Raw genomic sequence first — 24,152 nt, 5'->3', positions numbered from 1 at the left:
ACAGTGGGTTTTTTAAACCAAATTGGTATTTAGATTATTTGTAACAGAATATGAAAATATTTGGCAGCCATATACAGATTTACTATATTTCAAAATAGAAGGAAGTTCAGAAAAATAATGTATGAATTTGGGATTATATTTAAATATACAGAGATGAAAGTGAAAATATTTTCTCCATTTTTACTTGAAAATCTGGTGAAAGTAAGTCAAAACTACAGTACACTTTGATTCCCTCCCCTTAGAGCAGCAATTTTACATGTATGCACGCACACCTAAAATCATGTGTTTATAAGTTACGTATAGATGCATTGCGTTGCAAATGGTCTGAATTTACTGATCTGTCAACTCTTGTGTTTCTTAGGCCTTTCAGAGTTGAACATGCTAACAGAGTCAACAAAAGAAAATTTATTCCGCCAGCTTTAAATACCAAGAGCACAATGATGTGTGGACTTCTCAGTCCAGAAGTAACACTGGGATTGGCCAGAAAGATGATCCAGATATTCCAGCTGAACCCAGATCAAGCTTCAGCACTGATTCAGATAGCTCAGATGATGGCATCACCTGAAAATGATGCAGAAATGGAAAAACAGGCCTTCCCTATCACAATCATACATGGTAGAAAGCAAATAAAATCATGAAATTACAGCCCTTATTTTTGCCTGATCCTTTGAGCCCCTTTATTGTACACACAAGCACCCAAAGAGATGCTAGATGACTTGATCTGTGTAAGAATACAAGTTGACGTGATGCTATTGTTAGTGGAATATTCATGTCTAAATTCTTTAAATGCTAACATAATAGACTGTACAGTTATCATAGGCTCCACTCCATTTGCAATACTCCATAGTGCAGGATATCCTTATGCCCAGTTTAATGCTGGTTAATCTCAAAGTGAACCAAGTGGAAGTTACTGGAAGCCCATATACATGGAATGTCTTTCTTCAGCTGGTTTACAAAACTACTGCCCTCTCCTCTTGCAAATCTTTCTTGAAGATCCACTTCTTCCATGAGGCCTACAGGAAACATGCTGATTAAGGCTTTGATTCCATTTCAGGATTATCAGCACAGTCACCTGTGCCCTTGGAGGATCCCACTAAATTCTGTAGGACTTTGCATGAACTCTGGGTTCCATTCTAGCAGATCCAATTGCAGAGTCGGGATTTGTTTCTTTCGCTTAATCATTCAATCAATCTAATATAAAAAGTGATTTTTGCTCCATCGTGCTGTATACTGGCCTTGCTAAATAACCACAGAACCTGCTTGCTGCTGTCTTTGTCCTTGATCATCTCCTTTTCCCTACAGTCTTTTTGCCCTCTCATTGTATTGTATCCAAACAGTTTGTAAACTCCTTAGTTCAGAGATCTTATTTTTAATCTGTATTGGGAGGCACATCTCTTAGTGTTGGGTCCTATTAAAATAAATACATTTATAATAATGTTTGGATCAAGCTGCCTATTTTTAAAAAAATTGTGTTATGCTGTCAGCACATGCATCTGTTTTATAATTTATTATTCCAGTTGTAGAGTAACCCATGTCACCGTTCTCTTCTCCTTTCTAAACATCTGCATGCTGTCCCTCGGGGCATAATACACACCTTGTGGACAGTCACTTTGCATTTGCTTCTGAGGGGATTCCTGCCTTAGCAACTTTCAAGCCTTTTCTTTTTCTAAACATTCCAGATAATTAATGCAAATTGTAGGTCCACAAGATTCCCCACAACTATTGGTTGTTCAGGTAGCTGTCTGCTTCCAAAGGAAGTACTGAGAAAAATCAAGCCATAATACTTGAAGAACTAATTTCAATAAATATAAAATTATGTTTCCTTGAAATTATTCATTTGTAACCTTGGGTTTTCTCCCAAAATTTCTCCCAAAACTAGGTGTTTTTGGAGCTGGAAAGAGCTATTTGCTGTCTGTTGTGGTCTTGTTTCTGGTACAGTTATTTGAAAACAGTGAAGCAGCTGAAGGCTCAAGACCAACCCCATGGAAACTTCTGATTGCTTCTTCCACTAACGTTGCTGTTGACAGGGTACTTCTTGGGTAAGGAACATTGAATTAAAAAGATTATAGACTCTTTGCTACATAGGTAGCAAATGACATTTCTTTTTGTCTGTGTGTATGTTTGTATGTCTGTATGTATTATAGTGGCACATCTGCCCTGTTAGACTTAATTGTGTTACTTTTTCCAGTATAGACCCTTTGGGCTAGACTGTGTCCTTCTCTTCTCTTGTAATGGCTCTTGCTCCTCCCCAGAGCAGCTCACCTGAGCTCAAGGACTGTGTAAGTCCAGCAGTGTTAACTGTGCAAGGCTAAGTTTAAACTAACTTCCAGCAGATGGTCAGTCATGGAGGAGAGGCACATTGCACCCTCCTGGGGTGTGGCACAGCAGCCATACCTGAAGCTCCCCTGTGCTCTGGGAGCTTCAGGAAGCACTATGCCTTTATTATTGGCCCAGAGTGGCTAATGGATTGGGAGTCTCAAGAGGCAGAGGGAGTGATGCTGAAAGATGAGTTGATGGTCAGAGAGAGGTGATTTGGAGATGAGAAGAGGTAGAGTGTAAACAATTCATGGTGAACACCAGGTCAAATGAGTGACCAAATCAGCAGGAAGTGGGAGCAGCAAGAGGCTTTCGGATAAGTGGGGAAGTCAGTATGAGTATTGAAGTCACGAAGAATAAGACAAGGGGACTGAGGAAAAGGGAAAACCATCCAGAGTCAAAGAATGATTCACTGCAACCTAAAGTCAGGTGGGGAAGTTACACAACAGACTTCAAAAGGAAGTGACCCTGTGAGAGCGTGGGGCTGGAAACAATAGAAAGGAGAGAGCAGCAGCATCTAGCACACAAAGCGTGTGAGAAGGCAAGGTCACTGCAGGAGAGGGCAGATATGGATGCAGGAAAACAGCCAGGTTGTGTGATGTCAAACATAAATAGGTAGCAGAATATTAAGAGTTGTGTACCAAGTCCGTGTTGTTGCTAAGTGGAGCAAGTGCTCCTAAAAGGGGAGTAAAAGAGTTGGGAGGAAGAGGGAGAAGAGAATGAATGAAGTTAGGTGGTAGGTGTGAAGACAAGAGGAGAACAAGTCAGAAATAAAAGGGGACAGGGTTAAAAAGAGACATCATCAGCAATGATGAGTATTAGAAGGAAGTGAGCATGAATGTGGGATTGAGAGGATCAACAAGAGGAGCCAGCATGGGAAGGAAGTTGGAGAGGTTAAGGTTTAGTGCAGCTTGTGGAAGCAAGTGATGGGGATGAAAGGAGGGATAAGGAGTAAGGAACAAAATGCAGGTGAGGAGTGCTTTTGGGAGGACTATTACAAAAGTATCAAGTATCACTGAGAGAAATTTAATCAACATTAATCTACTCTTGTCAAAATAAATGACCAGTGCATGTTTTGTAGTACATGGCTTTACTTCACATGATAAATTGGCTGTAAAAAAGTTTGTGTTTTGATTATCTGTCACTGTTAAGAGTAGTCATTTTCCATGCAAGTTTTGCATTTTGTTCCATTTCTACAATAAGTGTCTTGCATCTTTTTTCAAAGTCTACTGGATCTTGGATTTGAGGACTTTATCAGAGTTGGAAGTGTTAGAAAAATTGCCAAGCCAGTTCTTCCTTACAGGTAAGGCTTAAGATCTTCAGAGGACTGAATAGATCACATGATTGATAGTAGTAAGTGGTACTGTAAGGTGATGGCTGTGAAGGCTATGGAAATATGATTTTAATGTGTCTTTCAACATCTCTTGCAGAGCAGTTGATTTTACAGAAAATGTAATAGTGGTAATGGCTTATAGTTTGTAATCAAACAGTCTTATATGGCTGTGTTGATCTAAAATGGTTTGGGTTTTAGACATCTGTTTAAAAGTTGGTATGATTTAAGCAGAAGTGATCTAGATAGCATTTTCTGTGCAATTTAAGTTAACAAAGCATAGTATGAACTTAAAGAGCTTGGAAAAGTGTTCAATTACTCAGAATCGCCAGCTGAGTGTTACACTCAGATATCATATATAAACATGCCTGCATAAGAATGAAAAACAAGCTCCTCAGTTCTAATCCAGACTGCAGCTAACTTGCTACGTGGCTTTGGGCACTCATGACTTAGGTAAGATTCTCTCCATTGTATAATGGAAGAAACAAACATATCTCACATGGGTATTGTGAAGATTTACAAACATTAACTAAATCAATCATACTGAAGTAGTGACTATAACTATTTTATATACTTCCTGTATTTGAGTGCTAAAAGCAGTTATATTCAATATTCATAACTCATTTCAAAATATTTTTAAAGCTTACATGCAGGCTCTGGAAGTGAAAATGAACAATTAAAAGAACTGCTTGCCTTGATGAAAAAAGATTTAACTCCAGCAGAAAAAATATATGTGAGGAAGAGTATTGATCATCATAAGCTGGGAACCAATAAAGCTATTCTGCAACAGGTACTTAAACACACTGATTGAAAGAAGAGAGAATAAACAGTTTAGAAGTCTTTACTTGAGAGGCCAAGCATGTATAAACTGGCAGTCCCCTCTGATGTCTGATGCTGCCAAAGCCTTATACTCGTATAGAATGAGATATATTCTAGACCCTGACAAGTTTTTTTCCAAAATACTTTAGTAAATGAAGGTTGTATGATTGAGTTCTACTTTAAATGTATTAAAGAAAGGGAATCACAAGATAAGAGGTGTCCGCTGGAACCTTAAATGTAATATAAAATATTTAATTGTGGGGGAGGGGGCAAAACTGTTAATGCAGCTTTGAAGAAGCATGTGTACCAGATGTTATAGAAGTTGAACTTCAGTCTTTGGTGTCTGTATACCACAGTGATGGGTATACTAGAAATGCCTAGAGAGATGGAAATTTAATTATGTAACTTATGCTATCATGGAATCAGTAGCAATGTATTTGTGTAGGTTATTAAATCTCTTCCCCACACACCCCATCACAAAGGTGAGAGTGGTTGGAGCAACCTGTGCTGCCTGCCCATTCCCTTCCATGAATGACCTTAAGTTTCCTGTGGTGGTACTGGATGAGTGCAGTCAGATGACAGAACCTGTTTCTCTCCTTCCCATTGCAAGGTACAAATCAACTGTTTAGATTTCGGTTTAGCAATGACTTTTAGCTAATACTGACAACTTTAAATAACGATCACACTTTGGTATTTTAAGAACATAATTAATTTGCACTCATCAAGAAAACAAAGTCTGGACTAGTATGCATTAAGTGGACACCCATTTAATTCAGTTGACAAAGGAGGTGTGTGAATTGGTGGATTCTTAAAAGCTCCAGGAATTTAATCATGAATATGACTTGGCCAGCTAAGCCCCGAATTCCACATGTCACTAAGCCATTGCCTGGGGGGCCAGGATGATCTCACCATCACAGAAGAGGTGGGGGGAGAAAAAAGATACTAGAGAGAATGTGGGAGTACTTTTAAAAGAGGTGTATCACTATTGAGTTTACCGTCATCTACACCCAAAGTCTTTAGCCCCATTTCCCATGAATTATCTTCTCTCAGGCAAGTCCAAGGTTTCCTAGGGAGGCAAGCCCCAGCCTGTGCCCAACTGTTCCTAAACTGGGAACATTTTCGCCCAGGTGATTTTGTTTTCTTCCCCTTCCCCTTTCTGACACTGTTTTGCCTCCTTCAGCATCTCAGTCTTCTTGGATATTACCTCTCCTTCTCACTTCCCTTGGAATGAGCTATGTCTGATTTATATTGGCCCAGACCCCTCCCACTCTTAGCAGCCCCTAAGAGGTTAATTGGAGTCACCTGCTTGTGGGGTTGGGGTTTTTTTTGTTTTTGTTTTTTCTCCCATGTGACAGTTCACTCTGTCACAAGGGGTTAATAGAAGAGGAGCCCAGTACAAAGCAAACTGCTAATTATAAAGTGAACCACATTGTAAAATGAATTAATTACAGTACTAACAACAATTAGAGTTTGTGTTTTGGATTTTCATTGGAATACTGATTGCAGGTTTGAGTGTGAAAAGCTGATTCTAGTTGGAGACCCTAAGCAGCTTCCACCAATTATTCCAGGGTCTGAAGGTGCTCATGATAATGGATTGGAGCAGACTCTCTTTGACCGGCTTTGCTTGATGGTATGTGCTGCTAAACACATCTTTTAAAAGATATGGGATGAAATCCAGGCCCTGTTGAATTTAGTGGTGCCAGGATTTCACTCCCGTGTTCTCTGAGGCAGTTAATCTAAATGCATCTTAGTAGGAGAGTGATTTTTTGTCGTTTTATCCAGATTTTTTTTTCTGTAAGTATTACTTATCAATAATTGAACCCCTCATAGAAGCTTGAAAACATCATGTGCGTGAATAAAATGGGAGTGAATTACAGTATACTTGCCAGCTTCTGTCCTCAGTTATGCAGGTACAGTTTCCATAAACATCAGTGAGAGCTTCAGGAATGTATCCAGGGACACAACTGGATCTTAATAGTTTAATCTCTATTTGTTTTTTACTATAGAGTAAGTCAGTGATCCCCAAACTGTGGGGCATGTCCCCTAGGGGGGTGTGGAGGAACATTTGGGGATGGTGCATGGGGAGGCCCGGGTCAGCCCCCACGCGGGAGTGGTAAGGGAGCGCCACCCAGCTCCACGCTGCCCCCAGCTCTGCTCCTGGCCCTAGCCCCAGCTCCCACCACGGCTCTGGTCCTGCTCCAGGCCCCCAACTCTGGCTTCTGGGGGGACACAGACCAGATAAATGTGGGGGGGGCGCACGAGCAAAAAAGGTTGGGGACCACTGATCTAAATAACTCTTTTCTATTAGTTGCTTGATTGATATAAATTATTAAGCAATTTCCCAGTGATTAGCAACTATTTACATTTTCTTCATATTTTTTGTGTTGCATTTCTTTAGGGACATGATGCAGTCTTTCTTAGGACACAGTATCGCTGTCACCCTGCTATTAGTGCTGTAGTCAATGATCTGTTCTATGAAGGAAATCTGTTGGATGGCATTTCAGAGATGGACAGAAGTCCACTATTGGATTGGCTTCCAACACTATGTTTCTTTAATGTTAATGGGACAGAGCAGGTAGGTTTTTAAATAACTTCAAAAGTAGTCAATAGATATCTTGGTTTGGGATTTTACTTGTTAGGGTTTTTGCATTATCCTTGGATGGCTAAATGTTTTTTTAAATAGCCTTTCAGCAGAGCATAATTTGAAATCTCTTTCCCATCTCCAGATTGAAAGAGATAATAGCTTTTATAATATGGCAGAAGTTTGTTTTATAATCAAGCTTATCCAGTCTCTGATTGCAAGTGGAATAGACGGATCCATAATTGGGGTGATTACACTATATAAGTCACAGATGTATAAGGTATGTACAAGAAGTGATGAACAGTCAACCGTAAATGAGTCCCATTTAAATGTAATACATGAGGGCAAGCAACTGAATATTGATAAAATGTACAAGTGCTTATATACAACTGCTAGAAGTTTAAATACTAGGATCGGTGACCTAAAGTGCCTGGCAGTAAATGAGAATATTGATATAATAGGCGTCACAGAAACATGGTGGAATGAGGATAATCACTGGCACACAGTAATAGCACGAGATAAAAATATATGGAATGACAGAGTAAGTTGCGCACGTAGGGGAGTGGCACTATAAGTGAAAGAAAGCATTAACGCAAATATAATAAAACTTCTCAATGAATCAGACTACACCAGAGAATCTCTCTGGATAGGAATTCCATGTTTGAACAATAAGAGTATAACAGTAGGAATATACTAGCGACCACCTGACCAGGATGGTGACAGTGATTGTGAAATGCTAAGGGAGATTAGAGAAGCTACAAAGGCAGAAAACTCAGAAATAATTAGGGTTTTCAACTATCCTCATATTGACTGGATATGTTATCTCAGGAATAGATGCAGAGATAAAATTTCAGACAACATAAATGACTGTTTCTTGGAATAGTTTGTCCTGAAGCCCACAAGGGAAGAGGCAATTTCTGATTTAGTCCTAAAGTACATCAGAAGCCTACTAAACAGTCAGTGGGGGCCCCTGGATGATTGAGATGCTGAAGGAGCACTCAAGGAAGACTTATGGAGAAGCTAATTGAATTCTTTGCATGAGTCTTCACTGCAGAGGGTGTGGGGGAGATCCACACACCAGAGCCATTCTTTTTAGGTGACAAATCTGAGGAACTGTCCCAGATTGAGGAGGTTTTGGAACAAATTTATAAATTCAGCAGTAATAAATCACCAGAACCAGATGGTATTCACCCAAGAGTTCTGAAGGAACTCAAATATGAAATTGCGGAATGACTAATATAATGGCGATTTTTAAAACCGGCTCCAGAGGTAAGCATGACAGGCTGTTAAGCCTAATTTCAGTACCAGGCAAATGGGGTTAAAACTATAGTAAAGAACAGAATTATCAGACACACAGATGACCACAATGTGTTGGGAAAAAGTCAACACTGCTTTTCTAAAGGGAAATTATGCCCCAGTCTATTAGAATTATTTTAGTGTGTCAACAAGCATGTGGACAATGGTGATCCAGTGGATATAATACACAGAAAACCTTTGGCAAGGCCCTCACCAAAGGCTCTTAAGTAAACTAAGCAATCATGGGATAAGAGGGAAGGTCCTGTCATAGATCAGTTACTGGTTAAAAGATAGGAAACAAAGGGTAGGAATAAATGGTCAGTTTTCACAGTGGAGAGAGGTAAATAGCAGGGTTCCCCCAACGATCTGTACTGGGACCTGTGCTATTCAACATATCAATAAATGAAAGGAGAAAAGGGGATGAACAGTGAGGTGGCAAAATTTGCAGACAATACAAAACTACTCAAAACAGTTAAGTCCAAAAACACTGAAGCGTTACAAAGGGATCTCATAACACTGAGTGACTGGGCCACAAAATGGCAGATGGAATTCAATGTTGATAAGTGCAAAGTAATTTACATTGGAAAAAATAATCCAACGACGCATACAAAATGATGGGGTCTAAATTAGCTGTTGGCACTCAAGAAAGATCTTGGAGTCATTGTGGATAGTTCTCTGAAAACATCTATTCAGTGTGCAGCAGCAGTCAAAAAAGCTAACAATGCTAGAAACCATTAGGAAAGGGATAAGTAATAAAACAGAAACGATCATGATACCAATATCTAAATCCATTGTATGCCCACACCTTGAATACAGTGTGCAGTTCTGGGCACCCTGTCTCATTAAAAAGAATTGGAAAAAGTACAGAGAAGGGTAACAAAAGTGATCGGGGTATGGAACAGCTTTCCTATGAGGAGAGATTAAAGAGACTGTCACTGTTCATCTTAGAAAAGAGATGACTAAAGCAGGAAGTGATAGAGGTCTATAAAATCATGAGTGGTGTGGAGAAAGTTACAGGAAAAGTGTTATTTACCCCTTCACATAACACAACAACTAGGGATCACTTGATTCAAATAATAAACAGTAAGTGTAAAACAAAAGGAAATACTTCTTCACACCGTCAGCCTGTGGAACTTTATTGCCAGGGGATGTTGTGATGGCCATAAGTATAACTGGGTTCAAAAAAGAATTAGAAAAGTTCATGGAGGATAGGTCCATCAGTGGCTATTAGCTGAGATGGTCAGGGACCCAACCCCATTCTTTGAGTGTTCCAAACCTCCACCTGCCAGAAGCTGGGACTGGACAACTGAAATTGCCCAGTTCTGTTCATTCCCTCTAAAGCAGCTCTCAGGGGACAGGATACTGACCCTGTATGGCTGTTCTTAAGAAGTTGCAATAAAGTATTTTTCTTCATAATGTAAGTTTCTATTCTTTATTAAAAATGGTAATGTTTATATAGTTGTTTCTTCCAAAAGAATATATCTTGTTATAAACAGTGTGTCTTTGAACTGAGCAATCTGGATTTTTTTTTCCTGGTGGACTCAATAGTGAGGAAGGAGCGCTAAACAACATTTGATCATAGATAGACCAAAGTTGGCATTTACTTTGCTGTTAAACATATTTACATAAATTTGCATAACTTTGCTAATAAACAACTCAGAAGGATTGTGTTAATTCATACAGCTGAGATTCACTGCCTCAGAAATTTGGTTCATTCCCTCCCCCAAGTGTAATCAGCATTATAGAAAACTGACTGATAATACATCAGAACCTCTCTAATTTTAACTAATGGATGGGAAGCCCATTGTGAATTGATTATGTATGCCAGGAATGGAATCATTGTGTCTAACATGGTGCTCTCTATTTAGCAAATGAGGAGTTGTATGTCATATGTACCTGTCACTCTGTCCTCAAAGTCTTATGTTGGGCTGTCTGGTTGCCAGGAAGGAATGCTGTCCCTCATTAGACATATGGATGTTGTGTCAGGATAGACTCAATGCAAAATTTTGTGTTAGCACTTGATGGAGGTACTCCTGTAATATATAATCAATAGAGTTGCTAGTTCGTTTAATGTGAGTAGACTCAGACTCCTCAGCAGTATTTTTATTGGAGACATGAATGAGTGTGACTATGTAACTAGTATATTTATAAACCAATGACTCTTCATCAACTTCTTTTGTCCACAGATTTATAATTTACTTAGTGCTGTACACTCAGATGCTCTTGAGATTAAAGCCATCCAAGTGTCTACTGTAGATGCATTCCAAGGAGCAGAAAAGGAAATCATTGTTTTGTTGTGTGTGAGAACAAAACAAGTTGGGTTCATAGACTCAGAAAATAGAATGAATGTTGCTCTGACAAGAGGAAAGAGGCATTTGTTGATTGTGGGAAATCTGGCCTGTTTGCGTAAGAACAAACTATGGGGACGCGTAATTCACCACTGTGAAGGTAAAAATTAATATTTTTAATTTTAAAACCACCTCTTAATTGGTATAGTTTTTTTCTGGCTGTAATAAAACTGTATTGCACCTTATTTAAATGTCTGCAGTGTATCTGCAAACAGTTATTTATGCTTAGCAGCCTGTAATCAGTTTGCAGGTATGAGGCTGCTCTTTCTTTTCCTGATATCAGCAGGTAGCCAACAAGTCAAAAAAAAGTATTAACAGCCAGCTCCTCTAATGGAGCAGCTCCCATCTTCTCATTGGTCTTCTCTACCCCTGTAACAATCACATCACTCAGTCAAGTGAGGTGAAAAGAGGAAGTGAAATCCTCAAGAAGTGAGGTCCACCAAACTGCCCAACACCAGGCAACCCCCAGGGCCTGTGGTTGCACAGCTGAAACCCAGCACAAGGTACAATATGGGTAGGGGCCTGAAGTCCTTACAGACTCTGCAGTTCAAACCTCAGCCCTATGCACCTGTTGAATTTGACCTTTTAGCCATCAGTCCCTCCACTTAGCTCTCTCTTATCAATACAGGGACTTCCTCTTGTCCATCTTCCCTCCTCACTCACTGAAATCTCTCCTTTTGGCAACTAAGGCTCTTCTCCCCTCCAACACAACAAGCAGCATAATTAGAGCTAAAACTTGCAGCTTTCCTCTTTGGTTATATTTCCTGTCTTCCCTCTAATTCCCTAGCTGTAGATTTTGAAAAAAAGTTTTAGTGATGAAAAGGGAGCTTCCTACCCCAGAGTCTACTCCAGTTCCTTGGGAAATGACTGCTGTCAGGGTTCCCGCCCCACTCTGAACTCTGGGGTACAGATGTGGGGACCTGCATGAAAGACCCCCTAAGCTTATATTCTACAGCTTAGGTTAAAAACTTCCCCGACACACATTCCTTTCCTTGTCCTTGGACAGTATTGCTGCCACCACCAAGTGATTTTACACAAAAATTCAGGAAAGGGTCACTTGGAGTCCCTGTTCCCCCAAAATATCCCCCCAAGTCCCTTCACCCCCTTTCCTGGAGAGGCTTGAGAATAATATACCAACCAATTGGTTACAATGTAAGCACAGATCAAACCCTCTATCTTTAGGACACTAAAATCAATCAGGTTCTTAAAAGACGAGCTTTATTATAAAGTAAAAAAATCACACCTGCAAAATCAGCATGGAAGGTAACTTTACGGGATAATAAAAAGATTTAAAACACAGAGGACTCCCCTCTGGACTCAGCTTCACAGTTACAAAAAAACAGGAATAAAACTACCTCTTAGCATAGGGAAAATTCACAAGCTAAAAACAAAAGATAACCTAACACATTTCCTTGCCTCACTTACAATTTTTGTAATTCTTAGATGGATTATTCCAGGTATATTTTCAGGAGATGTTGTCCCTGTTGGCTTCTCTCTCCGGCTGGAGAGGGAACAAACAAAAAGAGCACAAACAAACCCCCCTCCGATTTTAAAGTATTTTCTTCCCTTATTGGTCCTTTTGGTCAGGTGCCAACCAGGTTATTTGAGCTTCTTAACCCCTTACAGGTAAAGATTTAGGACAGCTGCCCAGGAGGGATTTTATGCTACCCTTATCTGTATGTTTATGAAGGAAAGAGTACTGTGGAAAGGGATCTGGGTGTCATAGTGTAACGCTGTTACAAAAAAGCAAACATCATTCTGGGATGTATTAGCAGGAGTATTGTGAGCAAGACATGAGAAGTAATTCTTTCACTTTACTCCACGCTGATTAGGCCTCAACTGGAGTATTGTGTCCAGTTCTGGGCGCCACATTTCAGGAAAGATGTGGATAAATTGGAGAACGTCCAGAGAAGAGCAATAAAAATTATTAAAGGTCTAGAAAACATGACTTGTGAGGGAAGATGGAAAGAAATTGGGTTTATTTAGTCTGGAGAAGAGAAGACTGAGAGAAGACATAACGGTTTTCAAGTACATAAAAGGTTATTACAAGGAGGAGGGAGAAAAATTGTTCTTCTTAACCTCTGAGGATAGGCAAGAAGCAATGGGCTTAATTTGCAGCCCATTTAGATTGGACATTAGGAAAAACTTTCTAACTGTCAGAGTGGTTAATCACTGGAATAAGTTGCCTAGGGAGGTTGTGGAATTTCCATTATTGGGGATTTTTAAGAGCAGGTTGGACAAACACCTGTCAGGGATGGTCTAGATTAGTGGTTCCCAAACTTGTTCCACCGCTTGTGCAGGGAAAGCTCCTGGCGGGCCGGGCCGGTTTGTTTACCTGCCACGTCCACAGGTTTGGGCGATGGCAGCTCCCACTGGCCGCAGTTCACTGCTCCAGGCCAATGGGAGCTGCTGGAAGTGGCGGCCAGTATGTCCCTCAGCCTGCGCTGCTTCCAGCAGCTCCCATTGGCCTGGAGCCAGTGGGAGCCGCAATCGGCCGAACCTGCAGACGCGGCAGGTAAACAAACTGGCCCGGCCCACCAGGGGCTTTCCCTGCACAAGCGGTGGAACAAGTCTGGGAACCACTGGTCTAGATAATACTTAGTCCTGCCTTGAGTGCAGGGACTGGACTAGATTGCCTCTCGAGGTCCCTTCCAGTTCTATGATTCTGTGTTGACATCTGAAATATCATTGGCATCTGAGTTAGTCCCAATAAAATAAACGAGGCAGTTCACACCTCAAAGCTATTGTTTCAGGCTCTCTGCAAACTCAGGCAGACATTACTGAATCAATTATAGGCCATGTTTACACTATGGGAACTCTAGTGGCATAACTACAACACGACAGCTATGCCAGTATAACCCCTGTAATGTAGATGCAGTCTATAGCAATGGAAATGCTGTCACTGTAGGAATACCGCCTCCCAGATGACGATAACTAGGTCAACTGAAACAATCTTCCATTGACTTTGCTGTGTGTCCTCCTGGGGTTGGGTTGGCATAGCTACAGCACTTGGATGTGGATTTTTCACACCCCTGAGCACCATAGACCAGGCCATATTCCCATCATCAGATCTTTAAAGTTTTCCTTGAAACAGTGACAGCCAGAGACTTTTAAAAATGAAAACGGAGACTCTAAAATACAACTTGTGGCACCTTAGAGACTAACTAATTTATTTGAGCATAAGCTTTCGTGAGCTACAGCTCACTTCATCGGATGCATCCTTTTCTTTTTGCGAATACAGACTAACACGGCTGCTACTCTGAAAGCTAAAGTACAACTGACACCCTCAGCTACGCTTTTGTACACCCATGTGTGGGGCACACCACACACTTTGAGAAACAGTGAGTTAGCATGTTAGGAGGTGCTACAGCCGTTCTCAGCTGGTGGGGAAAAAAAAAAGAAAAGAGGTAGGATCTGCTGCCAGAGAAGAGTTGGATGCCAAAACTCTACCCACTAAATTAGTTAACTAGCTGTTGACATTAGAAGAAGAGCCCCATTGATTTATAATGGTTAGGCTCCTTGCAGAAATCCAGTTTTCAAGGTTAGGGAAACATTTCCTTTTGGTGTGTTTTGGGAATTAGATATTTTCATCACGACAATATGATTGTATGATAGATGTTGCAACGTAAGGTGTAATTGTCCTGTGTGACTGCTTTTAGGAAGAGAGAATGGATTGCAACATGTAAGCCAGTATGAGGAACAACTGAACAACATTCTTAAATATTACTTGGAGAAAAAAGAAAGAATAAGCAAAAGAAAAAGAAAAAAATCTCTTTCACAGCAGGAAAAAGGTATAAAAATTGTATGCTTTTCTATGTAACGCCAAAGAATATTTTAAATAGATAGTATAATATAATAAATAAGCATTTGTAACATAATTTTTTTATATTCCAGTGCACGCATACCTCTGTATTTACTCCATATATGAACCACTAAAATAATTACATCTAATTGCTTGACAACTGAAGTCCTTAAATTTAAGAGCACTGTAACTTGCATTGTCTCTCTCTGTTAACTCCCTAGTTTAGATGATAGATCTAACTTTAAAAGGCCCTGGGAGTGATCCTGGAAGTTACAGGCCAGTAGTAAGCCTTATATCTATACCTGCAAATTGGTTGAAACAATAATTACAGAGAGAATAACAAAACACCTGGAACATTAGATATGGTCTAACCAGCACAGTTTCTGCAAAGAAAAATGTTCTCAGTAATCTATTAGAATTCTTTAAAGATGTTAGTGAGTAGTGGACAGAAGAGAAAAGTTGACACTTACTTTAGTCTCTCAAAAGGCCTATGACAATCTCTCAGAGATTTTAGAGACTACTCAAAAACTATGTAGTTTTAGAAGCAAAATATTGTCATGTACCAAAAACTAGCTTAGAAGCAGGAAACAAACAGTAGGAATAAATCATTAATCATCGCAAAAGATTAATACAAGGGTGCCTCAAGGTTCTGTACTAGGTCCAGTGTTGTTTAATATGTTTAACAACAATCAAGAGAGAGAGAGTTGAAGCAGCGAGGTAGCAAAATTTGCAGACCACACAAAATTTTATGTGCTAGTCAAGTCTAAGGAAGATAGAGTAACTCCATAGTGACCTACTATAGGTAGGTGAATGGGCAACACAATGGCAGATGAAATTCTATGTTGATAATTGCAAAATGATGCACATTGGAAGGGGAAATTTGAATTACTCATACATCATACAGGTTCTAAATTAACTGTATTAGCTCAGGAAAGGGACATGGGCATAATTGTGGACAACTCAATGAAGACCTTTGCTCAATGTGCAGCTGCAGTCAGAAAAAATAAAAAACAAATAAGATGTTAGGATGCATAAGGAATGGAATGAAGAATAAGATGGAAAATATTATAATGATATTATGTGAAATAGTGGTGCCACTTCCTCTGGAATACTGTGTGCAGTACTAGCCATCCCATCTCCAAAACCATATCACAGAATTATAAGGGGCTCAGAGAAAGTTATGGGAATGATTAAGGCTATGTAGGAAGCCTCTGTGGAAGATAGAAATTCCACCTTATAGTGTCTAATAAAGGCATTAATAGAGGACCATGTTGCTGCACTACAGAACTCAGTGGAAGTATAGGCTCTTTCTGCCCATGAAGTCACCATAGACCTTGTGGAGCGTCCCTTGATTCTATCAGGAACAAGTGCTCTTGATACATTGTACAACTCTACGAAGCATAACTTGATCCGTCTGACCAGAAATGGTTTGGAAATGGCTACCTGGAGCCATTGACACTTCGGATGAAAGGAGATGAACAAGGAGCCCGATCTTATTGTCAATTTGATATGCTTGATAGCTCTTTAGGGATCTACAAACATCCTGATTATGCCACAGTTTTTTGTAGGATGCCCTAATGTGAGGCATGGAAACATGAGCTCACTTTTGGCAAGAAAGATTATGTGAATCTTAATACCACCTTGTCATCAGAGTCTAAAGTCTATGAATCAGTGCTTGGATAACGCTGCCAACTCCGAGACTGATCTAGCAGATGTGATAGTGACCAGAAATAGGTTTTGATGGAATTAATAGAAGGGAGTGACGGATGTCAGTAGTTCAAAAAGGTGGGTGAGGGCTTTCAGCAGCAGTGGTAGGTCCCATTTGGGAGAGATTGGGCTAACTGCAGGTCTAACAAATCTGATAGTCCTGAGAAATCTGGATACTTGAGGATTCCCTGCCAAGTATCTGCATGTCAGATACTACATATGGCTGACACCTGATGCACTGTGGTGGTTGGCTGAAGTAATTGGTCTATACGGTCCTGAAGAAAGTCCAGAATAGCTGAGATGCCAGGGTACTTGAGTTTTTTGTTTTGAGCTATATCTTTTCCTGACAAAGGAGGAAATTATTTACTAATTAATCCTTTCTGGAAGAGAGGAGAGTCCCAATCACTTTGGTAGATAGTCTGAGTAGACGGCCTGGATGGAGGATAGGACCTTGGTGAAGAATAACCAGTCTCACTGGTAGATGCATTGGAGAGTTCTAATGCCAAGAAAGTTCTATCTCCACACTGGTTAAGGAGACCAGGGTTATCGCCTTTTGCTGCTTCTCACCTTATCTTCTGAATTCCCTTCCCTAGAAGTAGAAGAGATGGGACTGTGTAAAACAGGTCCTGTGGCTATCTGTGCAAGCGAGCATCTGTCCCCAGGGACCTGGCATCCGCTCCCCCGATGTGAAGTACTGTACTTTGTCGACATTCTGTTCTTCTGACTGGCAAACAGATTGACAGGAGGCCGTATTTCTGTAAAATCAGGTTAACAATGTCCTGATTTATACACCAATCTGAGCTGTTGACTGCATGTCTGCTTAGCCATCTGCCTTCTGACTCCGTTCTCTCTTTATGTATATTGCTCTTATGGAAAATGCATTCTTCTCTGCCATTTCATTATCTCCATTGCTTCTACATGTAGAAACGAGCTCCCAAATTCCCCCTTGGTTGTTGAGATAAGCCACAGTGGTAGTGTTGTCTGACTGGAACAAAATGTGGTCACCCTAGAGGTGTCTCTGGAAACTTCATAGAAAGTAACCTTTAGGAGCTTCATAGCTGCCCTGTGGAGCTCAAAGTGCCCTGTTCTGTTCTGTGCCCCAAGTTTGCTCCTCACCCCATCAGGCATCTGATATGTGTACCCATGAGTCTGGAAGGAATATTGGAAGACCCCTGCAGATGTTCTCTGGGATTGTCCACCATTTGAGTCTAGTACTTGGCTTGGAACCATGATCCTGTATACATTACAGTGAATGGTTTCCTCCTTTCAAAAGAAATGCCTGGAGACTCCGGATATGGGATTTTGCCTATGGGGTAATTCTTATACACAAAATCAGAAGGCCCAGTAGCTGGGGGCACTGAGTTATGGTTGATCGTATGTGTTCCTTATTAACATAAATATCAAGTTTGGGATTTTCTGGAATCTGTCTAATGGTGGATATGCTTTTGCCACATGTATTGTTGATACTCCTGATCAATTTCAGCCTTTTTAAAAACCTGAAAATAAGAAATAGTTGTACCATAAATCAGACAATTCCTATAGGGATTGGAGGGTGAAGAAGGACTCGTGTTTTCAGAACAAATTGTAACACACATATATTTAGCTTATCAAAGAGAAGGTTATGGGGGTGATTTGATTGCAGTCTGTAACTACCTACACGGGGAACAAATTATTGCTGTGGGATGCTCAAATAGACATGTCAGCAAACTACAACCATTTCCATTTACAAATAGTCACAAGATTATACCCCATCCTATCCAACACAGATCTAGCTTTGGTTATCTGTGTCTGTGTGACCTCCAGGCTTAATTATTGCCACTTATATCTAGGAATGAAACCATGCATCCTGAGAAAGCTCTGGCTGGTTTGGCAACACACAGGCTTTTTAGTTTTCAGTGTGGTAGCCGTGTTAGTCTGTATCAGCAAAAACAACGAGGAGTCCTGGTGGCACCTTGGAGACTAACAAATTTATTTGGGCATAAGCTTTCATGGGCCCATGAAAGCTTATGCCCAAATAAATTTGTTAGTCTCCAAGGTGCCACCAGGATTTTTAGTGTGAAGCAGCAATTCAAATTAGTATGCCAAATTTTGTATATACTGTTATAATGATCATAACAATTAATAGAAAAGGAGTACTTGTGGCACCTTTAGAGACTAACAAATTTATTTGAGCATAAGCTTTCGTGTGAAGTGAGCTGTAGCTCACGAAAGCTTATGCTCAAATAAATTTGTTAGTCGCTAAGGTGCCACAAGTACTCCTTTTCTTTTTGCAGATACAGAAGAACACGGTTGCTATTCTGAAACATAACAATTAATAGAAGTTTTAAAGTTTGTTTTCCTAGTTTTAAATACATTCCTGGTAATTTAATCTAGCACTGAAAGTAATTACAGTGGTAAGAGCAAGAGGGCAAAATGAAATACACACTGAAAATAGGACTCAGGTTATTGGTGACCTGAGCCATTGTTTAGGACTAACTGAGAGGGAAATATACCTAGTGGAGAGAGAATATGCAATATCTCCAGCAATACCACATGGCTATATCATTAATGGAGAAAAAGAAAACATCCATCTCTCTCACACATGGTGTGTTTTATGCTATTTACCACACATATAGGTTGGACTGGGTGCTCAAATAACGTAGTGATGGGTGTAATGCAGAATAGGTTCTGTAGATCCAAGAAGTCCTTTCCGGCCTTATCTGATGCTGTAGTTGAGATATTAAATACTTGCTGAAAACATAATTTTTTAAGTTATGATGGTATATTCGCAGACCATACATTAATGCAGTGTCTTCCCCTCTCCTGTTGCCCTTATATTAATTGCTGATAGTTATATGCATTCTTATGTGACCGTGACTATCAGGAGTTGGTGTGATAAAAGCATTTTTCATGTAGCCGTGCTGGAAAACTTAAGATATTACTGCCATCATCCCAGGCTCTAAATACCAGGAAACAAAGCATAGCCACCACCTGAATCTATTACATGTGCTGGCAGCCCTTTATGAATTTTTACAAAGGATGGAGTAATTCTTTACTTTGGGCCAACTCTTGCTTCCAGTGACTTCAAAGGGATTTTCGCTATGATTTAGTAAGTGGTTGTTTCACAAGCTGATTATCTCATCTTCTTTATGGGCCAGATGATGATACCCTTACTCACATTAAATGGCAGCTTTGTTTCCAGTGGGACCACTTGTGGAGTGAAATGTTAATCATTGTGACTGAGGGTATAAGAATGTAACCTAAATGTGGTTTTGGTGTGTGGATAAACATTTTAGACACAGTATTTCAAACAATAATAAAAACTAAAGTGTTTTCACTCTCTGAGAACATGGGTTCTTTCAGCCAATCCTACAAAATTTGGGTAAGCTTTTTATAAAGAAAAAAATGCATTTTTCCCTTTTTTTAAAAATAACCTTTGAAAAGTATTTAATTGATCTTTAGAATTACATCATCATTTAGCATGGCCTATCTTAGAAGAGTTCTTACTTGGCTTACTTGCAAATCCATTGATAAGACACTGAAGCTTTTTTATTTTTTCCTTCATGAGTAAATGAAACACTCCGTGACTCCCATTAAAAATAAAATCTATGGTGAGAATTGAAAAAGAAGAATGTGTCTTTAGCCACCCACAAATACTTATTCTTTCTCTTCAGTGCTGCTGTCCACCTGAATGATATGAATACAACTTCATAGCATGGTATTCCATGACAGAGCTGGACATAAAAGAGGAAACCTGTACAAGAAGTCTGGAAACTAACCAGAACAGCTTCTTATAAAATGATCAAAAAAAAAAAACACACCAGAGAAGCCTCTTGTAGCTTCTTGAAAATATATTTTAATCAAAGAATAAGTCTAGGCCCCAGGTCTAATAATGTTTTATATTGAAAGTATTAGTTGTTTAGAAAAAAGTCACTTAGTTAAGATATTCAAGCCAATCTTCCTAGTTTCTGAAACAACTTGAAACCAGTAACTGGTATTTCTTGTATATCATATAGAAAGCTTGGTTTTGCAACGTGATTTAATATAATATGCATGTGTTGTTCATTGTACTTGTACGTTCTTCTAGAGCCTAAAAATGATCTTGTGATAAAATAAAGATTGTCCACGAGGTGGTGCCAGTGTACTCTTGCTTTCTGCTAGACCAATCTGAATATCCTCTTGAACTATCAAAGGTTTAAGAAAGAAAGGTAGTGAAGAAAGAACATTTGAATAATCACACGACATCAGTACAGATAATGACTTAAATCTGATGCAAGTCTGCTGCCAGCAGAAGCTGAAGTGCTGTTCTTTGTGAGTGAAAAACAGAACTGCATTACACAGCCTAAACTTTGCAGCTATCCATTTTCTTAAATTTGCGAGAGAGCGCGCGCACTATCATATTTGATAAGTGTTTCGGGCCCAGGGAGTGACTGAAGACATTAATAAGTGAAGTGTGGAAGGAGAAGAAACAGTAGACGACTGAATAGTTCCTTTAAATTACTGCTGACACCTCTGTTACAGCTCCCTAAAATCTCAATCAACAATCCATTAGAACTCAACAGGAGTAAAACTAAATCCTCGTTTAAGTGTATTTATCCGATCTCTTTTCACTCTTTCAAATGCTAAATCCATTTCAGCATATGCCCCTTCTTTCTCTCGCCTTTCTCTAAAGACTGGCAGCCTATACTACTCTTGTAAATATGAAAGATGCTAATCATATGACATATCACGTCTCAGTCGGAGCCTGGAATAAAGCCTTGAGATTTGGGATCATTGCCTCCAGACAACAGCTTCATCAGCCGGAAAGTTGGTTTTTTTCTCCTTTCCTTCAACTCTCAATCCCTTCTTTGTCTGGGGGAAAATGCAGCCAACTCGAGCCACCCTGGCCATATGGTTCACTCTGTATTTTCTTAGTTGAATTCAGGACTTGTTTCTGTGACTTGCGAAGGTGGGTGTTTTTTTTTTTAAGTGTGTATAAAGACATAGAAGGAGCTGCTTGTGCTGGGACTGCTTTGCAGCGCCCCTGCATGTTCTTCACGTGTTTATTTCACACCTTCCCTCCGCAGCCACCGAATAGCTGTTACTTTCTCTTCCGCTCCGCGTAAGCCCCAACATATAAAAGCAAATAGCGCATCCTTGGTTATAACACGAACCGAACTGATTCCACCCATCTTAGCTTTCCCTTTTAAGGGCTGATAATTCCGTCTTAATCATTTTTTCCCCAGGGCTGAGAGTGCACAATGCCAACGTGCTCCTGTTCGAACGTGTGGCAAGAGTGTAAAATAATACACGTTTCCCAGCAGATCGTTTTTTGAAAAAATGGCTTGGCCAAGAGAAGCCCAGAAGTATGTGCAATAAGGAAGGATGGCTTTCAAGATCTGTATATATTAGGAGCTGAATGAGGTGGGTGCGCTCAAGTTTGGATAGCCCCCTGCCCAATTTTCTTTCTCTCTCCCCTTACACAACCCCCCAAAAGGCCCTTTCACCAAATCATTAAATTCTACAGAGGTGGTCAAGCTAGCCCTGCTTTTCATGCATTTGAGAAAGAAAAGGGTCCTTGAAGTTTAGAAGATGCCCAAGGAAAACTCCTTGAATGACATCAAAAGAACGAGTTTCCATAGCTGTTGAAGCACGAGAGCCGTGTAGCGGCACAAAGGCGGGTTGGGGCAGCGGGACTGTCCCACTGCTCTATCCCAGCACAATTGGGTCACTGAAATAGGGAATTAATTACCATTGGAGAGTGGGCAGCCCATTCACCACTGGCTGAGTTTTATTAAACGCCAATATAAATAACAAAACAACTCTTGTGGCTGCACTATTCCGACACGCCAAAGGAAGGATTATGTTGGGGATTAACATCTTAAAGTCTATGAGACTTTCTGACTCAAGGCTCGAAGCTGGTAATCGTATTTGTCTCCTGGTTCAGTGATTAGCGCTCGCTCGCTCTCGCACCTTCGCCTGGATGGCCAATGTCCCTTTTGCAGGCACCGGGTTTTTCCACACAATCGGCTGTTCTTTTGCCCAGATCTATAGAAAATAATAAGAAAACTGAAGCATGCTGACGCGGGCTGCAGAGTCTTCTCTTCTGGAAAGGAGGGGACCGGCGGCCTTTTTCACAGGCACGCAGACACCCTTTGGGGGAGACGGGAGGGGCCATGGGTCTAAAAATCACTCCGCGGGCCTGCACCTGCCATGCAAATCTGGAAGGGAACAATCGGCCTAAAACGGGGGCACAGGCACACCGGGGGGGGGGGGCTCTGTGCTAGAGGGAAAAGACGCCTTGAAGCCACAGGGGCAAGGACAGCTCCGGGTGAAACCCAACCAATACATCAATCTGGCCCGCTGCTTCATTGCCCCAGACACAAGAGGGGGGAGGAAAGCGAGTCTTTGGGGTGGGGTGGGGGCGGGGGCTGCTCCCAGAGGTGGCGTGTATTTCGATGCCCTGGCCCTGTAACACACTGAAGGGGGGGGGGAGGGTGCCCCGGGCTGCCTCTCTCAACACCAGAAATGCCAACAGGAACCGAGTTTCTGCCCTCGCCTCCCAACTCTGCCCCACACAGGAGAGGGGCCCGAGAGCTGCAGCTAAGCGCCATGGGCTCGCGGCACCTCTCCCGCCGTCCAGCCCCTCCCTGCAATCCGCAGCACGTGCAGAGCGCCCTAGGTTTCGGTGACGGTACAGCGACATCCACACACACACACACACACACACACTTTGAGCCCCCATGCCCTGCTGAGGCCCCCGCCCTGGCCCCTGTTCACCTGGGGCAGCAGCGAGCCATTAATGCTCGCTCGCAACTTGTGAGGTCGAAGCGTGCATGGGCTGGAGCCAAAGGTCCCTGAGCAACACCTACCCTAAACTTTTAGGACTTTTGGGTCGCCTCAGAGTTCAAGCTTCTTATAACGAACAAAGCCTTTCTAAAGGTCTCTCACTCACTCACACGCCAGCTCAGTGCCCTTTATTTCTGGGCTGTGTGATGAGCTTAAATCATTGTGCTCCTGTTTCTTGATCACTGCCTGCTTTGGGCTTTTGTTCCTGCAAAGTAGGCTTGAGCCTGGCAAAGGGGCTGAAGCTGAACAGTTTGACCCTTTGGGGACAGTTCATGCCGTGGGCAGTAGGCGACACTTCTTTTCCACCCCCCGGGGCTATTCAGCGCTCTTTGCATAACAGTTCAGCTTCGTTTCATTTGGCCAGTTTTTTAGACCACACAAGTGCCTCTTGAATTTAGCTACGTTAAAAGAGTGCTAGAAAGCCCAGCCCTAGCTTAGTTCTTTGGTCACGTTTGGCTCAAAATCGACGAGGAACTGAAATCGCTTTTTGCCATCACGACCTGGCTAAGTTGTTGAACAAGGAGGAGGCTGGGTTAAACTCAACTAGTTTGAAAAACATACACTTTCCAGTCATTCTTATTGCAGCACTGAAACATCCACGTTCCCGCATTTAAATCACGCAACTGAACATTGTTTTGCTATGAAGGTTCTTTCCTCCAAATTTTTCTTTCCCTATAGCATCCCCCCATAACTATTTGTTTCTGATAACTTGACACCATGGAGAAAGATTGGGTTTGGAAATTTTAAAGGGCCTTTTGATTTCTAATTTTTCTAACAAAACCCCAATACTGTCCATATCCAGTCTATCACTTTTTACATCAGTGACAAAGTTAAATAAATCTCGGTAAATGGGCGGGGGGAGAGAAATCCAAGAATGTGGAACAACTGAGAGCCTAGGAGACTCTAGTCTGCATTGAAGATTTTTCATAAGGTCGAGAAAGGAAACTAAGGGCTGTTGCATGGAGTTTCTCTTTGTTTTACTCTTGCATACAGTTAAGAAAGCATGTAGATTTTCCATACTTCTAATGAACCATATTTAAAATGTTCATTTAAATCACTTGCCAGATTCGCAGACACTTTCCATTCAGTCCACTACATTTAGTAATGCTTTGGATTTGCAAGAAACCAGTCACTATCTTACTGCTC

The 24,152-nt window shown here is 41.0% G+C and overlaps 1 protein-coding gene across 1 annotated transcript in view; it reads left to right on the top strand.

Moving 5' to 3' along the window:
- ZGRF1 (zinc finger GRF-type containing 1) overlaps positions 1-21,459 on the top strand; it is a gene marked incomplete at its 3' end in the record, with an annotated part of 51,654 nt that extends 30,195 nt beyond the window's left edge. Inside the window, exons 20-30 of the mRNA XM_084627481.1 lie at positions 362-615; positions 1,880-2,039; positions 3,542-3,619; positions 4,289-4,436; positions 4,948-5,075; positions 5,972-6,095; positions 6,864-7,040; positions 7,192-7,326; positions 10,529-10,790; positions 14,350-14,481; positions 21,404-21,459. Coding sequence (XP_084483607.1) covers positions 362-615; positions 1,880-2,039; positions 3,542-3,619; positions 4,289-4,436; positions 4,948-5,075; positions 5,972-6,095; positions 6,864-7,040; positions 7,192-7,326; positions 10,529-10,790; positions 14,350-14,481; positions 21,404-21,459 — 1,654 coding nt within the window. The remainder of the gene's footprint in view (positions 1-361; positions 616-1,879; positions 2,040-3,541; positions 3,620-4,288; positions 4,437-4,947; positions 5,076-5,971; positions 6,096-6,863; positions 7,041-7,191; positions 7,327-10,528; positions 10,791-14,349; positions 14,482-21,403) is intronic.
- Between the last annotated feature and the right edge of the window lie 2,693 nt (positions 21,460-24,152).

The sequence above is a fragment of the Lepidochelys olivacea genome, assembly GCF_965140295.1.
Source record: "Lepidochelys olivacea isolate rLepOli2 genome assembly, chromosome: 4".
NCBI classification, from domain to species: Eukaryota; Metazoa; Chordata; order Testudines; family Cheloniidae; genus Lepidochelys; species Lepidochelys olivacea.
The sequence above is the reverse complement of the archived record's forward strand: the minus strand, read 5'-3'. Positions and strand labels throughout refer to the sequence as shown.